At 31.4% G+C, this 19078-nt stretch overlaps 1 protein-coding gene across 2 annotated transcripts in view; it reads right to left on the bottom strand.

Moving 5' to 3' along the window:
• The window catches only part of LOC125072441 (carbonic anhydrase-related protein 10), a 65057-nt gene that overhangs the window by 26633 nt on the left and 19346 nt on the right, over positions 1-19078 (bottom strand). For both annotated transcript variants that reach the window (XM_047683070.1, XM_047683072.1), the window contains exons 2-3: positions 4059-4155; positions 3528-3575 (exon numbers count right to left, since the gene is read on the bottom strand). In XM_047683070.1, coding sequence (XP_047539026.1) covers positions 3528-3575; positions 4059-4107 — 97 coding nt within the window. In that variant the 5' untranslated portion in view covers positions 4108-4155. The remainder of the gene's footprint in view (positions 1-3527; positions 3576-4058; positions 4156-19078) is intronic.

Here is a 19078-nt window from a genome sequence, read left to right as displayed (position 1 = left end):
TGTAGTACACACAATACACATCAAATTTCATACCCGAATAACTTTGTGCCACTAGGATAGTTTTAAGCGATGACGAGTCGAAATTCTCGTTACTCAAATATAAAAGCCTATTCAATACCGTTACACTGATATCGCATTGAATGGGAATTTGGGATACCGCGAAATTTGCCCATCATAGCGCACTGAGTCGCATGTAATGTAATGTTGGCGTCCGTATACATTAGACAACAGATTATATAGAACTCGGAGGTTTTTAGATAAACAGAGAATTCTTTTTTTAAAACGATTGAAGTTTTTGAAGATGATTAATATTAAATTATATTTTTAAACATATATCAAAAAAAATATTAGTCTTGATCGTACTACCACATTCCGAGATATTTAACGGCGCTCCTCACTATAAGATTTGATAAGTGAAATTTACAGTGAGTATCGTTAATTTTTTCGTGAAATCTGTGTGTGTTGTGTATGTGTGATATAGATGGGGGAATGGACCAATGTGCCACATGATTTTATGTGGTCAACATCAGCCATAGACCTTGGCGTTGTAAGAAATATTAACTATCTTTTTCATCGCCAGTGCGCCAGCAGCCTTGGGAACTAAGATTTTTTATCCCTTGTGCATATTAGTTGCCTATTTGTGCTGTGTGTTACTGACTCACATACCCTTTAAACCATAACACAATAATACAGAGTATTACTGCTTGGAGGTGGAGTATCTGATGAATAGTGGTACCTAGATACGTATTGATAAAATCAAAATATACTTTATTCAAGTAGACTTTTACAAGTACTTTTGAATTCCGAACAGTGTAATTAATTAATTTTTTGGTTAAGAACGGTTAAGGAAGTATACAAAATCGGAAGCCGTCTATCGCAGTATAATGGAAATACGTACTTAATGTAATGTTAGGGTACCATTGGCGAGCACTATCGGATATGCCCGGACGAACATTACCATTACATTAGCCGAATTTTTGTCATTGACTCGGTAATGAGAATTGGATGTTGTGAATTGTAATATTATACTAAAAACTATATAAATTATTATATTTTATTTATTTAACGGCAAAAAATATTATTAAATGTATAATTATTTTTAAGCCATCGTGTTAAAAAAATTATTTTCTCATATTTATTGTTATGTTTTGAGCTGGCATTAAGATGGTAGCTATTTGCGTAAATTACTCATAAAATTATTCTACGTTCGTTATTACAATCAATTTACTAGTTTTACGTGAATATTGAATTTTACCAGGAACAAGCACTAACTAGTTACTTCTATTTTCCAGCTAAATAACTTTAATTAACTCTCGTTATTATTTTGTTGGACCTCATCACAAATACCCAATTTTGTTTTGTTTTACCGCAGGATTCCAGAAAACTTGTTATGTTAAGTAATGTGTGTGCTAAAGTTTATTATAAAGTAAATTACTTTTAAATTGATAAAACACTTTAGGAATGAAATGATTATACAGAGTGTTTAAAAAAAATATTATGATGACAATTAATAATCTATGCTAATATTATGAATGCGAAAGTAACTCTGTCTGTCTCTCTCTTTCACAGCCAAACCACTGAATCGAAATCATAAATGAAACGTGTAAATAAAATCCGTATTTTATTTTGGTTTGTTTTTATCAGGTCTGAGATTGGAAAAAAACCGGCGTTCGATTTTTGAAAAATCGAATAATAAGCAAGTTAAATCCTTCCTTTAAAACAATGTATTTTTTAAAGTATTAAATGTAATTATCATCCCACAGATACCTAATGAGTACAGAGAAATAGAATAGACGACCTTAAAAAAAATTCAACGCTATACTATTTGAAAATAAATCTTCAAATATGTTTCCATTTATCACGTACTGTTCTATGATATAAAAAGATAAAGCCAAATAGAAAAAAAAATACATATCGAATTTATCAAACAAGCTTATATTATAAATTCTTCAATATTTCAATAAAAGCATAATGGTAAACATATAACTTGTTCGTTTCCAAATTACTATCTAAAATTTTATACCAAAATCGGTATCTAAGTGAGGTTGAATCATTATAACCGTCTATTCAATATAATGATACGGGCGAACGAACTATCATTAAGATTCTATCGCGATCATTGCGGTGTCATTACCCCGGTATTTCGCGCGGCACGATTTTTCGAGTACATTTTCTAAAATATCTATATAATATCTAAGGGGTAATGGTCCAGTGGTTAGGACACGCGAATCTTTATCGAAGATATTTTCATTTCGTGCCGGATGAAAGAAAACTTTTTGAAAATCAGCAATATGTGTATGTACACCAACCCGCAATGGAGCGTTGTGGTGAAACACGCTCCAAATTTCAACTCAAGGAGGAGAGGAGGCTTTAGTCAAGTAGTACATTTACAAGCTCTTATTTTACTTTTAATATATATCTTAATCTATATTTTAATTCATTTCAAGTGTCTCAAGATCAAGGTAATGTTTCCAGGTAATACTGGCACGACTTTTTGCAACCGTGTCTAAGTAGGCGACACCTACATATTCAAACGCTAAGCAATGTATAGTGTTTCAGTTTGAAGAATGAATGGACTCGTAATTACAAGCACATGGGACTTAACTTGTATACAAGGCTGATGACGCATTGAAAGTGTGATGACTGTTTAATACTTCTAATGTAGTAATAATACATATACCAATAGATCATACTATTATGGTTTTAAACATGAACGACTTATCGCGTCTAGGCCTTTTCAATGTATATAATTTATCATTGAAATTACAAATATCTGACATAAAAATTTATATTTTCATGCGGAGTTTCTTTCGTCGGTATTTATTCCGAACCGGTAACAAACTTCTGTCAATCAATAAGAAAATGTAATACTTATATGTTTAACAAAGATATTTGAAATTAAATGTAAATATATTATATATCATTGAAAAATAATATTGTCATGTGTATGAAGCGGCTTAGTCAAGCGACGTAGGACGAAGGGACGTTTTTAATTTTCAATGAACAGTGAAGTGGACTCTTTAGTATAACTCTTTAGCTATCAAGAGTACTGGCTAAACTACTGTAAATTATTCTATAATTGCTATAATCAAATCCGATTATCTGTTACGAAAATCGTATGAATACTATTCACTAGTATGAATGTTTAATCAATTGAGATGTTGAGCTGTTGTCTGTTATAATCGCATTTAATATCCGATCAACGTCAGTTGAGGGTCTAAAATAAATGGTTAATTTGACCGGATTTTAAGTGAAAATAGTGAGCCGAATAAAGTGTATTTATTGTTTTTTATATGAGGCAAAAGCAGTTTTTTCCGATTTAATCGTGTCTGGGTAGATAGTACTATATTTAGGAAACAATATTTTTACTAGTACTATGTTAAGGAAATTATATTTTTGGTTGCGTTTGAGTTTTGAGTATGACAGTAATAGTTATCATTAATCAGCATTATTAAATAAATTAAGTGTTCTGTTTTAATTTATAAACAGTTAAATATATCGAGAAAATGATAAATATATGTTATTACCTGAAATACCATCGTAGGTCCACCATTCCTCCCAGCTACCTGTTATATCTGAAAGAAAGTATAATAATATTATCTAATTAAAATATTCACAATAATATTTAAGTACATAAATACATTATGTACCGTAGTGTACTTTGTATTTAATTAATCTTATTAAATGAACTATTAATGAATTAATTAGACACTTTTATTTCAATGAGCTATAAATATTTAAAATTCATTTTTATAAATAAATTTTATTTTATGTTCCTCATTCTATATAAATACTCATTCCGTAATGTATGAAACTACCTGTAATTTTATTATCTGTTGGAAAACATTTTTCAAAATTCGAATGAATTTATTTTGAGGATTAAAGTAAGCCAAAAGAAAATAAACGTTTAATAATACATTAGCATAGTTTAGTTGGAACATGGCAGTATAAGACAGACCTTTATATATATTTTCAAACGTTTAATTTTTTTTTGGATTATCACTGGCAATCACATTAATGTTGATTTAGATATAATATTATGTATGTAATATAAATACCTCTGACGGTGATACATAGCAGTATAAGCGTGAGCAAACATTTTCGCATCGTGACGACGCTGCTGTCACGCAGCGCCCCGCATTGGGAATATCACGTCTGAAAGAAAAATAAATTCAATTAAACTTCTTATATACGTACTAAAACCACATATCAATTCTAATATAGATATTTTTTTTCATTTTGTAAACGGTTTATTTAGCATTAGCAGCCCGTAAATGTCCCACTACTGGGATAAAGGCCTCCTCTCCCTTTGAGGAGAAGGTTTGGAGCATATTCCACCACGCTGCTCCAATGCGGGTTTGCGGAATACACATGTGGCAGAATTTCGTTGAAATTAGACACATGCAGGTTTAGCAACATCCTCACGATGTTTTCCTTCACCGCCGAGCATTTGAACCCGAAATCATCGGTTAAGATGCACTCGTTCTAGCCACTGGGCCATCGGTTTATTTAATAAATTGAATTTTAATTAAAAATAAATTGTTTTATCAACAGTACCCAAAGTGCGTAAAATTTCAGGCAAATTGGTAAAATTCGAATGGCTTCAAATTCAGGTGTTTTAAAATAGCAGGTTGTGTTAAAATACATTTTGCTTGTAATGAAATGCTGAAAAATTAAGCTAAATAGAGCAAATTTTTCGGTTATTTGTACTTCTTATGATTACCAGATTGTAATATTAATTTTTATAATTATTTTTATAAGAAAAAATATACGTATATGTTCATATATACATCAAAGACTATGATAAATTTCCTTAAAAGTTATAAAATTCTTGATTATTGTATTGCGCTTCATGTTTTTTGTTTATACAGAAAGAAGAAACATTTACTAAGAATAACAGCTTTTATGTCAGACCTCTGTGGTAACTAAAAAACAAAAAACTACATCGCGGGATTTTCTTAAGAAATTATACAATAAAGAAACAGTAATTATCCAGCATTACATTATCTGTTGCAGATAGCGGTCGGCTTTCAGATAAGATGTTTCCTTCTTTTGGAAGATCCTTGTTTTATGAGCCTTGTTGGGTGTAGGCTTATCTGCCTTGTATTGCCCTTTGGTAGGTCACAAAAGTTCGTGATAAATTACCATTGTTATAGGTTCTGACTTTTTGTATCCATGACCCACTTACATCAGAGATCTTATTTTATTACTTAACCACTGGGTATTTTCTTTCATTAGGTTTTTTATGCTAACACAACAATACAAAGTACTACTGTTTGGCGATAGAATATCTGATGAGTGGGTTGTACCTACCCACTGTAATAATGTAACTTTATTGTTTAAATCGAGTGTTTCATTTGCATCCATTTGGATAATAAAGAGTTTTATATGGGAACTAAAATGATTGAAAACAGTTAAAAGTTTTAGTTTTACATTATATATTTTATTATATTGCAGCAGCAGTAGTAGAAGCTAAATTTATCAGTTTTAGGTATACTAATTTAGTCTTCGTCGAGAAAGTAAAAGATCATATGGTTTTTTATAAAATTCTGTCACGCACTCCCGTCCTTAAACATTACTTCAAAATACGCCTTAGTATATTACTGTATAACTTTCGATTTTTTTTAATTTAATATTAGTTAGGCGGAAAGAGGTCGCCATCTACCTCGAGAACTAAAATACTATGTCCCTTGTGCCTGTGAATATTATACTTTCAAACTGGATAACCAACTAAGTAATGTAGTTTAGCCGTAGAAGTGATCAGTGGTACCTACCCAGATGGCTAGCATAAAGCCCTACCGACAAGTGAATTAAATTAAATTATATCATACTACTATATGATCTGCAAACGTAAATAAAATATTTACAGTAAAATTTTTATTCTATTGTATAAAAATATTGAACGAGCAATTACAGTAAGTACATCTCATTAAATTCTAAAATTACTTTAACTTAAACATCTTTTAAACTATTATAGTAGAATTTTGAAACTAAATATTGAGCAAGACGTATAAGATACAAATTCGTTTCGCCGTATTCCACCCTCTATTTTCGGCTTGTCGCCAAAATGGCGCCCGGGTGTCTGTCTGTGACTATTTAGCTTCTGCTATGAGTCATTTACTTCCAATAACTATATTCGTCTATACAAAGCGTGATATATATATTAAAAAAAATTGTTTTATGCAATTAATGCCTCGATTTCTTCTCAGCTATAGGGTTTATGGAAAGTTAATGTCAGTCGATTATTTTTTATTTACTCATTACATATTATAAAACAAAGTCGCTTACCGCTGTCAGTCCCTTTGTATACTGAGAACTCTTAATTTACACAACGGATTTTGATCCGTTTTTTTTTAGTAGATAGATTGATTCAAGAGGAAGGTTTACATGTATAATACATGTACAATATAGTAGAGAATCACTGATAATTTTAGAGGTTTCTGAAGTGATGTGAATAAACACATGTTTTGTGCTTACATTGATAACTCTGGCTGAACCCTACGAGATAGATTAAACAGCACGTTATTTAAATAATTATTTTCGAAGATATTACATATTTAAAACGCAGGGATATAGCGGTTTGTATTGTCTAATAACTAAAAATTTGTTAACATTGTAAGACATTCTGTAGTAAATTTAGACTTAGTATTGCACCCGTGCGAAGCCGGGGCGGGTCGCTAGTTAACTTATATAACTCTTCTGTTCTTCAGCCCAAAATTGCTCGTGGTATTGTTTTTTAAAATATATGCATGAATGTGTCATTCAATCATCTGATGTGATATACTTTGATCTTACTTTTGATTATGCTCGTGAAATTATAAAAGCACTTAAATGTTACAATTTTATTATAGTCCATGTAGGATATCATTTTCTGACATTTAAAAATCGTGTTCTGCGGTGAGTTTCGAGTTTGTACTTACAGAATAGTTCTACTCTATATTCAGACATGTGCCTTTATGCCTCATACAGAAAATCGACACAAATTTTACGGACGACGCAAATGTGCAAAGTTCTAACTTTGAGCATACATTCAAAATCTTTCGGTTTCGGGAATAATTAAAAATGTCTTTAAATCGTAAAAGAAAATATATATTTTTTTATTATTATAAATATGTTACACACTTATATTTATTTTAATTATAGATATTAATTGGTGCTGTTTACGTAATGATAATGATTTCACTATAATTCATATAACTACATACATATAACTCTGCTATTAATACTGAAGTACTGTTCTGTGCTTGTCTATAAAAAAAACAATAGTTCATACGTCATGATTTATTTGCTTTAACGATTTATAATAATAATAATGATAAGTATTTATTACGACCAAATCAGATCATAATTTAAAAACACGACGACGGATACAACAAGCAAAACGATATACATCAGATATTAATATTAAAACAATATATGACGAAAATAATAATTTAATCCAATTTTATAAACACCGGGTGTAATCGAGTTAATTTAATAAATACATGAAAAAAAAAATAGATCAAATTAAATTCATAATTAAATAAAACTGAAATCAAATGAGACATAGTTATATATTTCATATTAAAAAAGATACTATCACAAGCATTCTCAGTGTAAAACTGTGATGATTGTGCCATTTTCGATTCATGAACACCCTCTGTATCTAAGTATCAGACGCCCCTCGGCGTCGGAGTGGCGGGCGCCAGGGAGTCTGCATCTCTGCCTTCCGATAAACACACATATAAACTGCATTATTTTACTACTGAAATAATATTACTCTATCAGTATGAATTGCTGAAATTAATCAGTCGAAATGTGGATGCAAGTCGACATTTATACTGACTTAACGTGAATGTAACTCTGTCTGTTACCACTTAATGCTTAAACCGGTTAACCGGAAATCAAATTTTGTATGGAGTATGTTTGAATCCCAGGCATACGGGGAGAAATGGGTGATGACGGCTTGTGTGCTATAAGTAAAGTTGCATAAATATCGCGCGGGTAAAGCGCAGGTTTACGTATTCTTTAAGTTGAGGGACATGTGTCATTTTGTATCTAAACAATTTTTTATTTTGACCGTGTCTTGTTTAACTTGCACAGCTATAGCGTAACCGTACCTTAACCTTCGGTCAGAGAAAATGGTCTTGCTTTTTTCTCTGTCCCGAAGTTGATTGAAGGAGATCGATCTTCAAGGAGGTCTTTAGTAAAATGTATTATTTTGCATTCTTTGTAAAGGTTTGTCCTTCATGTGCAAATAAGTGCAATTATGTGTTAATTTTCTTTGTTTCTACTTTAATTTAAAATAGCAGGTATTAATTGATTTATCTTTCGTTTAGATTTTAATAAGTTTATTAAAATAAAAAACAAATTTAGCAGCCCGTATTCGTGGAACTATTTTCTAGAAACAATTTTAAAACTCGCCTCACGTAGAGCTCTTTCGTGGTATGTCAGAACATGATACGCAAAAATGGCCACAATATTTTTAATATTTAAAGGATATAAGCATCAAAATAGCGTATCATCGTAAGTCGATTTTCAACTTTTCACGATCTGTTAGAACGTTTTAAATTCGATTATGGAATTATACAAGTAGATTTGCTGGAGTTGGTAGATAGACTTAACGCTTAGTTCAGTTAGTTTAGGTCAGTTTATAAAATGCATTGTTAATAATCGTATGAAAATAAAATATTACAACAATATTATTTTGTATTTTTATTTTCCGCAATCGAATTTGAACTGTTATGTGATATATATGAACAGTATTCTTTATATATTATATATGAAATTAAGAAATATAGTCAATATACCCCGTAACGAAAAAAATCCGTAACTTTTTTCTTCCGTGCGTAATATTTACCGTGCCATCATAACAAAATAACAAATGGCTCATTAATTCAACTTTTCCATAACAGAAGTATTATGAAACATTTGTAAAGGCATAAATCTTAATGTGTCCATATACGCGATATTAATCTCTTTATGAACGGAATAAAGACTAAAATTCTCTGATCGTTGTAGTCGTTAAAAGCGTACCCATTCAAACAGGAAGTTAACAGCGGTTCGTAGACAAAGCTCGTTCTTTGCCGGATGTGGGTGTATCTACGTACAAACTGATAAGGTAGTTGTTATTTTCAGTCTATTAATGCAAATACATTTCGTTTTTCTATTTTTAAATTATTGGTCTTAAGGCAGAATATAGATTATCCAAATTGGAAAAAGGGCTTAAGTTGATTTATAAAAATGAAATAGCATAAAACAATTATTGTTATAAAGATTATACGTACCTTAATCCACAATAGAAAAGTTTATAGTAGAATTGAATTATCTTTAATGACATGTAGTCGGACCAGTATCAATTTTTTTTATAAATAACTATTTATGTATCAAGAGTAACGTATCTGCATAAATATAATAATATATGTATGTATTAAATTAAAATTATTATTATAACAAAAACCCTACTAGCAGTTCAACAGACATACTATTTTATATATTGAATGTGTAAACAACCCCTAATGCTTTCTTATTTAATAGACACACAGACGTCGGGCTGAGACGGTGCGTCGCGTCGCCGTGGCGCCGTTTAGTCGGCCGGGATTAAACGCACTTTTTTAAAAATAGAATTTTTGCCAAGACAAAGTATAATATTTAAACATAGTAAATAATAATTTTGATTTTGAAGAGGTTCTAGTCGTAATTGATTAGTTGTGGTTATCAAAGATGTTAAACGTAAAAATTAGAGATGTAGGTAGCTGGAATTAATAATAAAACTTATATAATCAATTAAATTAACATGAATATATAACATTATAAACAATATCACGCGATGTGACCATTGCGATGGAAAATTCGATTCGAATAAATCGAACAGGATGAATCAAAATATTAAAAAAATATATATTAATATACAATGGATTCAAACTTAGAATAAAAAGTCTATCAGAAATAATATATTTTAAATTACTTTTTGCTTATACGAAATTTAACATTAAAATAAAATTATAGTAAGACTTATTTCAAAACTATCTCATTCTTGCCCTTGTGATGGAGGTTAGCCAGGACAATTGAATAACAACAATTCAACGTTGTGATCCTATTAAGGTTGGTACCATTCCAAAATGTATGAATTATTTTGCATTTTGTTTTGTATGTCATATAACTTTAGTAAGTCATATACTTCGTCCGGCTGAAATAACTATCTGATAGCATCGCCACGCAAACACACACAAAAAAGTCATCAAAATCGATACAATCGTTTATAAGCTTAGTTAAATACAGAAAATTGATTGATTAACGCACAACATCGTCTTGTCAACATGCGTTGGCAATCACAGTATCTAAGATGTTAGTGTCTGTTATTAAAAAGGCTGTCTCTTAAAACGGAAACACAGATATACTATTATTCATAATAAAATTAATAGTATTGCTGTTTCGTTGTAGGATAAATATTCAGTAATTGGTACACAGATAGCCAGAAAATAATCTAAATTTATTTAATTAATTATTTCTTTATTTTTTGTCATAATATGTTTATCATTAGTTACTTAAAATATTTACACTAAAGTCTATATCTAGATGCAGTGTCTATCATAGAATACATTGTGAAGTCATTTTACGAGCAGGTGTCGCTGTATTTCAATAGTTATAGCAATAGCACTTCCAATAACCCATATGTCTGAGGATCCAATACATTTGTCGGTTTACACTAAAGAACCGTATCGGATTCCCCCATACAAAATACAAATAAAACATGTGGATGTCTATCACACCGACGAACACTGACGAACAGTTCTTTGTTGGGCCACATGTCTAACTTTAAAATATATTATTCGGTATCGATTTTGGTGTTAAATTCGAAAAATCAGTAAATTGTATTCTAATTGAATCGATTTGTTAAGTCAAGGGGTGGTTACCTCAATGGATTCTTCGAACGAACTTAGAGCCAACAGCAGAATTATGTTCTCAACATTTTTAGCATACTATTGTTACGACATGTTCCAAAACATGTTTAAAGCATAATACACAGATAGTTTGAAAATATGTTACTGGTTTTTGGTTTTGTTTACGAAATATATCTTTTTATGTAATGTAATAAGTTTGGTATATAATCTGTTGGATTACCCAATATTTCATTCAAAATTTTTTGAATTAAGTTTACTTTTTTTATATTGTATATAAAAATTAAATATAATGTAAAGTACCATAAACAGAACTGACGCGCGAGTTCAGTCATTTACCAATAAACATACAATAAACAATTTTTTTAAACAAGATTTAAAAACAAAAATTATGTTTATGCTTATCACCGTTGAGGAGATCCATTGTCTGTAACCAGTCCAAGGTTTAGAATCACATCTTGGTTACCATAAAATTGCGTTGTCATTGGAACTGAAACAAAATTTTCAACTCCATAGGAAAAGAGGACTTGGTTATATAATAATAATAATAATGTTTATTTCATCAATAACCAACAGAGTACAAAAGAATTAAAAGTTATATGGTTCAGCTTACAAGATTTGAACTAAAAAAAAACATTGCGAGTTAAATAAAAGTTTTCAAAAATATTAATATTGGCAACACACGTCACATTAGCTAGTTATAAATAGAAGATCATAATTTTTTAAATATTCTATTCTTTCCTAATACTCGTATATTAAAGCTACCTATCTATTTTGCTGCACGCCAAGATCCATATACTCATTATCACGAGCTTAACGACTTAGATTAGGGAATGCGATATATGATTGAATATTTGAGTAAGTAGCGGTAAATCTACCAATAATGGAGTAAGGCCACCTTTTTTTTAGGAAACCGCTTAGAATTTCTCACATCACTGCACTAATGCGGCTTATCAATACATGTGGCAGAATTTCATAAACAAGCACGAGATGAATTTTAAATACATGATTGAATTTGCAATCTATAAAATCACACTGAACCGGCGATATATAAATCTAAAAATAGGGTGGAATATATATTTTTATAACGAAATATTATTTTTACGTTACACGTCATTGTAACCGACGGCCTAATGCAGTAGCAAGTATGCGAGTTAATTTAGTTGAGTGGATTTGTCCTGCACTGTCATCGCTTGTTTATCGTCACACAAGCAGCCGAGTTAATGGTATTAAGGTTCGGATTATTGTATTCAGAACGTTCAGGGTTCAAGAATGTTTTTTTTACTAGCGACTTTGATTAAGAAAAATCAAATGTCTTGATGTATTTAAGTAAAATAAATTCTATAATATGAGCATTGAAATTTTGGCAAGATTTGCGTGTCTTAAGAGTCTTTTATAAATTGTTGGCAGATGTACATAATGGTCTGCCAGTCTGGTCCAGTCTATCCATAGATAATAAAAACCGAAAATATGAATATACAGTTATTCCTATTTCTTCTTATTCTAAAATTGGTTAAACGTCAATGCGCTGTCAAACGTGGTTCTCAGATATTAAATCCCTTGTGTAATGGTATCTTTTTATTATCTCGCTGAATTGTGTTGCGGAAGAATACGACGAATTAGGTGGTGACTGAAACCGCTGTGCACAATACCACCAGTTGAATGATCGTTTGTAACATATTTTATTTGGTTTTAGTTTGATAATGATTACTATCACACATGATTATAGATATTTTTGGGTGGTTAACATAAAATAGTATTAAAACATACCTACGTGTTAAAGTCTAGTTGAATACGTTTATATTATAAATGGATATTTTTAACGGTTCATTTTTATCGTTTTTAAATAAGTATTCAAATAATTTCGCTAAGTAGTAAGCGAAACGACTTAATTTAGTAGCATTCGTTGGAGATTCTATTCTACCGCAAAAAGTAAAAAATATATTCTTCGCTTCGGTGGTATAAACCACTGCAAGGCGTTCGACTATTTTTTTATGTAATAGATAGGCGGACGGGCCATTGGGCCACCTGATGGGAAGTGGTCACCACAATATGCTGTAAACAATAATAACCATTCCCTACATTACACCAATGCGCCACCAACCTTAGGAGCTAAGATATTATTTCCCTTGTGCCTGTAGTTACCAAGTAAAACATCTCCTTAAAAACAGAATTGATCACAATATTTTACGTATAGTTTGAACGTTAACAAACAAAATATCCAGACAATTATAGCCTCGCTTTTATATATCTTTTCAGTGTCAGTCTGTGGTTTTAGTACGCTTAAAACGAATACGTTTGCCTTATTAAACGACGAAAAATCGCATACAGCCATTGTTTTTCTGTCGCCCTAGTTTTATGTGTTTGTTTGTATACATTTCTTCCTTTCTGAGTGTTTGAGTTTCATTATTATCGCATCGTACATAGTGATATTTTATGAATTCGTTACATTTTTAATAATAATGAATTTAATTGTAACTTTATGACTTGTACAGTAACTACTTTATTTATTTGAATATAGTTAAGTTTAAGCATTAATGTAAATAAATTTTATGTGAATAAACGAAATTGATTTCATTGTATATAATATATTTATAATTGCATGGCAGTACTATTAATATATAAAAAAAAGTTTGCGTCTTTATAATAAAGCTGTGAATTCTACAAACAATGTTGATTTTAAGACGTTGTTAGATATATTTAGCTAATAAATAAATAAATAATATAATGATATAACTTTGTATACCTATGTAACATTACGTAATAAAATTTAAAAAGCGTAATTGTGTTCTTTAAACGTTTTTCGTATGTTTCGGTCGGTTTTTGCGTAACGACGCGTCATCCGGCCGGCGCCATTTAATTTCCTTTATTGTTATAAAGCAGGCATTTCGTTGAATTCTTTTTTGTAACGGCATGGCTTAATGAACCGTTTCCTTTTACGCGATGTTTAGATTGTGAAACATTTAATATTTTTATAAAATCATTAATTCGTTTTATATGTTTTGATTTAAATATATCTTATTTTTAATATTCTGGTTCAATTTAATGGTTGTTTATTGCTCTTTATTGTTTTCAAACATCGCGTTAAGTTTTGCTACATCATATGAACATCGAATCATAAAAATAAATATACAAGCGTAGTCCTTTTTTATATTTATTAAGTAAATAATAAAAATTGGACAACATCACATACATTACTCTGATCCCAATGTAAGTATCTAAAGCACTTGTGTTATGGAAAATCATAAGTAACGACGGTAACACAAACACCCACACAACATAGAAAACTAAAGAACATTTTCTACATCGACTCGGCCGGGAATCGAGTGTCGTACCCATGAAAACCGGTGTACACACTGCTCGACCACGGAGGCCGTCATAATTTAAAAATTACGTTACATAATTTTCCATGTAATTTTTTCTACAATACATCTGTGTGTAATAGTAATGGTGTCTAATCTCAGCCGAGTACCTCAAGACTTTGCCGCGGTCCGATGTAATCCCATATAATTAAGGTATACAATATTAAGTTCAGTACACTAGTTTATTATTCAGCACCTTGGCTCTGAGACTACAAGCACATGCATAGAATGATAGAAATTGTTCCACTGCATAATTGAACTACTGCCTCTGTACATAGATTATTGTATTGTACATATTATACTAACATTGTGTTACTGTATATTAATTTTCTTTGTCAATTAATAAATTAAAAACTCATCAATAAAGAAAAATTTTACTCCATGAAATCTGCTTGTCTGTCCCTCTGACTATTAGGATTTTTTTTAATTGAACCGATTTTGATGAAATTTGGCACTAAGCAAGTTTATATGAGATATGGGCAATTTTTTTTTTAATTCGCACTTTTAATAATCGTTTTTTCAATTTAGGGGTGGGATTTACGTATTTTTTTTTTTATGGCGTTGGTTGGTGGACGAGCATATGGGCCACCTGGTGTTAAGTGGTCACCACCGCCCATAGACAAAGGCGTTGTAAGAAATATTAACCATTCCTTACATCACCTATGCGCCACCAACCTTGGGAACTAAGATGTTATGTCCCTTGTGCCTGTGATTACACTGGCTCACTCACCCTTCTAACCGGAACACAACAATACAGAGTACTGATATTTGGCGGTAGAATATCTGATGAGTGGGTGGTACCTACCCAGACAGGCTTGCACAAAGCCCTACCACCGAGTAGTATTATATGCAAGTTTGAAGTTTGAATGTATGTAAGTATGTATGTATGTAAGTTTTGGTGGCAGGCTATCGAAAAACGATTTTATAAGAAATTATATATTGAAAGGCCTTATTTGGTACATCAGAAATATGCATTTTCTTAGTATTGGAAAGTTGTGCCAACGGTCACACCACGCTGGCCCAACGAATTTCGTTGAAATTAGACACATGCAGGTTTTCATCACGATTTTTTCCTTCACCGTCGAGCACAAGATGAATTAACACATAAACATCAATTAAGCACATGAAAATTCAGTGGTGCTTGCCTGGGTTTAAACCCGTAATCATCGGTTAAGATGCACGCGTTCTAACTACTGGGCCATATCGGCTCATACTATTATAGCTTATGTGATATTATATTGTAAGCATGTTATACCAATAAATCCTAAATTACATTACCGAAACAAATCTTATATAACGTCATAGGTATAAATATATAAATATATATAGGTATAAATTTCAAACGTTTCCTATATTATGTTCAACATTGAAATAAATACTAAACTTCATCAAACGAATTGAAATTTAAAATTAAACGTTATAGAACATTCCGAAGCGAAAGTATTCAATATTTTTACCGCATCAAAGAAACACAACGAAACCAACGAACTAATATTTTAACATATCAATATATTTGCTAAAACAATATTCGCAGACCTTTTTGAATATTTGTAAACTTATATCTTAGTCGGCGTTCTGTGTGTAAATTGATCGATCAAAATTACGATTAAATATTTTAAAGTAAATTAATTCATTTACTTTATTTGTATCATAATTCTGACACTACTACTAATTAACATATTTTTAAATACCCTTATTAAAACATGTCGTACAAAATTGTGATATTTGGAGAAGAACAGAATTTTTGAAAATGAGTTCATTGCGATGCTATAAAACCATTTACAAATCAATACAGTTACTAGACAAATAAATGAACTTTAATAAGTTAATTACAGTACTATCAGGAATATCAGGTCTTATCACAAACGGGATTAAACGTTTAGTGAAAGCAATCCGTTTATAATTTTAAACATAACAAATTGCCCAACGAAATGTTCAACATTGAACAATGAGCATGAAAGCAGCTGTGTTAAATAACCAACGAGACAATCCGGCTGCAATGGCTGTCGCTTAAATAATAAATATAATTGCGTCCCGCGGCTCGACACGCTTCGCCGTGAGTAATCACATCACTATATACCTACTTATAACCAGAAGTGCTATCACATAACATTATGCGCCTAGAATGTTAGACTAAAATATAAATAACTATTACAGAAATTGCCGACTTTCCCGATTTTTTTAGTTATGAAATGTTTGTGAAGAAGGAAGTGGTAGGGACCACTTACTTGGTTATAGGGCTTTGTGCAAGTCTGTCTACCCAGACAGGTACTACGCATTCGTGAAATATTCTAACGCCAAACACTTGTTTGTTTGGATTAATCCCGGCTGCTGAATTTCACCATCTCGTCAAAATTCTAAGTTTCACCCGAACCGCCTAGATGTCCGAAAATCCACAACAGCGCGATTTTTAAGACATTTTCTACCTCGCACAACCATACATCTGTGTCTTACTCACCAGCTTTCGCTGGCGGTTTTTCCGAACCGATACGACTTGGGAACCTTCAATAAAAGAGCGTACTACTTCATTAAAGGCCGGCAACGCACCTGTAAGCCCCCTGGTGTTGCAGATGTCCATGGTCGTTGGTAGTCACTTTCCATCAGGTGAGCCTCCTGCTCGTTTGCCACACATAACATTAAAAAAAAAAAAACAGCAATACTCAGTATTGTTGTGTTCCGGTTTGAAGGGTTCCAGTGCAACTTCAGTCACAAAGAACATCTATGTTCCTAGGTTGGTAGCGCAATGGTGATGTTAAGATGTGATTAAAATTTGATATGGCCACCAATGACTATGGCTAGTGGTGACCACTTACCATAAGCTGGCCACAAAAAAAGATTTGTCAGTCAATGCAAGTGTAATGCTTCTAAAATAAATAAAAATTTAGATTTTAATTTTAAATAAGAAGGTTTCCTTTTAATGTTGTTTTTTTTTAAAAAGAGAGATCACACACTATTTTGCTTTCATAAAAATTTTAAGCACTCCTTTCACTTCTGACAGGGTTGATTTTTATTTCGTACTCATCTACATTATACAAGCCTTTGTTAAAATTTCAAGTATTTACTTTTGGTCTGTCTGTGTATATTCGTCTGACAGATGTAGTTAAACGGACTGGATTGAAATAATATAGTTTTTTAATAAACCGTTTTTTTTTTAGAGTAACAAATACATGTTTATTTAGAACGTTAGGGAGATCTTTATAATAATAATAATAATTTATTGAGAAAAAACAAAAAGCATAACGAATAAAAATGCAGTTTTTATTTTACTAAATACAAGAAAAACGAAAAAAATATACATAAATAAAAACTCAATAATAATAAAAAAAACTAGATACATGAAAGGAGGTAAGCTAATTATAGTTGATACTCAAAATTATTCTATTGATGTCTAAACTATGGTAACCTGTATCTTGGAAGACAAATTCCGTACTAAGGGGCATTCTGATCGTTGGCTTGGTACAGAACGGTAGCTAAAAGTAGTTTTGTTTGTATACTCGATTGGCGTTTTATTTTGGTATAAAGTTTATGTAATTTTATAGGGTTTGTAGTTTGTTTAATTTTGTAATTATTTCATAAAATGTAAGATCATTGTTTTTTTTTAATAATTTCTTCTTCGAACTCCTAAATATATAAATATGGATTTATTCACTCGCGACGGCGCGCCCCTCCTAATTTAATTATTGCCGTGCACTAGTATGAGTCACGCGTGTGCCTGAGATGATGATGAAAACTTTAAGTCCGCAAAAAATATGTTCATTTTTATTGTGTGCGTACTTTTCAATATATTGATCGTCGTTATATTAAAAAAAAAACTTACTTAGTGTAACGGACAGCCAAACTTAATAAGTATATAGATAGATAGTTATATAAACAAGAGATTCCAATTCAGTTTATCTTTTAAAGATAACATAATATTAACACGAGTCATGCTTTCTCATTAAACGCTTTGTCCGAGTTAATAAGAATTAATTACAAAGGCTAATTAATGCCTTTAGCTTTGGAACACGTCGGATTTGCCGGATCATTGGACGGTAATTAATTTAAGTTGAAAATATTTTATCGTTAATCGTCATTATAAATAAATAAAAATACAAGTAAAGGCTTTAATGGTTGCCCTTTTCGCTGTCCGTCCATCCAGGACGTCCTAATTTATATTAGACATAATACTTCTCTTGATTTTGTGCAAGCCTGTCAGTCGTCTTTGTCGTCTGACCGATTTCGGCCACGGCAGCGAATCTCAAAGGAGATCAGCCAAATACGCAGGACATATTAAGATGCTCAAATCTGTGCGCAAACGCAGGTACATTCTCTATTCCTTTGCTCTAATATCCGGTGAGACGGCAAATCCGACACGACTGAAAAATAAACGCTCTGCAATGATTTAAAATAAACACTTTCACTAATAAAATTTTAATATTAGTAAACTCATCATCATCCTCCTGTCCTTATCCCGATTTTATTTGGGGTCGGTGCAGCATGTCTTCTTCTTCCATAATTCTTCTTCTCTGTTTCACGTCATCTCACAAGTAACATTATTTCTTTCCATCCATCGTTTCTTTGGTCGTTCCCTACCTCTATATCCATCCACATCCATGCTCAAGATAATAATAAACAAGATTTTAATATTAATAAACTAAGAAAACATAAAATATTAATAAATCCATAATCGTGATGAAACCTGCATGTGTTTTATTTCAATGAAATTCAGCCACATGTTTATCCACCATTCCGTATTGGAGCAGCGTAGTGGAATCCAAACCTTCTCCTCAAAGGAGGCCTTAGCCCCTACAAACTTTAAAGGATGTTACTTTTCTTTATAATATTTTTTATCTCTAA

This window comes from Vanessa atalanta, chromosome 21, assembly GCF_905147765.1.
Source record: "Vanessa atalanta chromosome 21, ilVanAtal1.2, whole genome shotgun sequence".
In the NCBI taxonomy this organism is placed as follows: domain Eukaryota; kingdom Metazoa; phylum Arthropoda; class Insecta; order Lepidoptera; family Nymphalidae; genus Vanessa; species Vanessa atalanta.
Note: the sequence above shows the minus strand (reverse complement) of the source record. Positions and strands in the feature narration are given on the sequence as shown.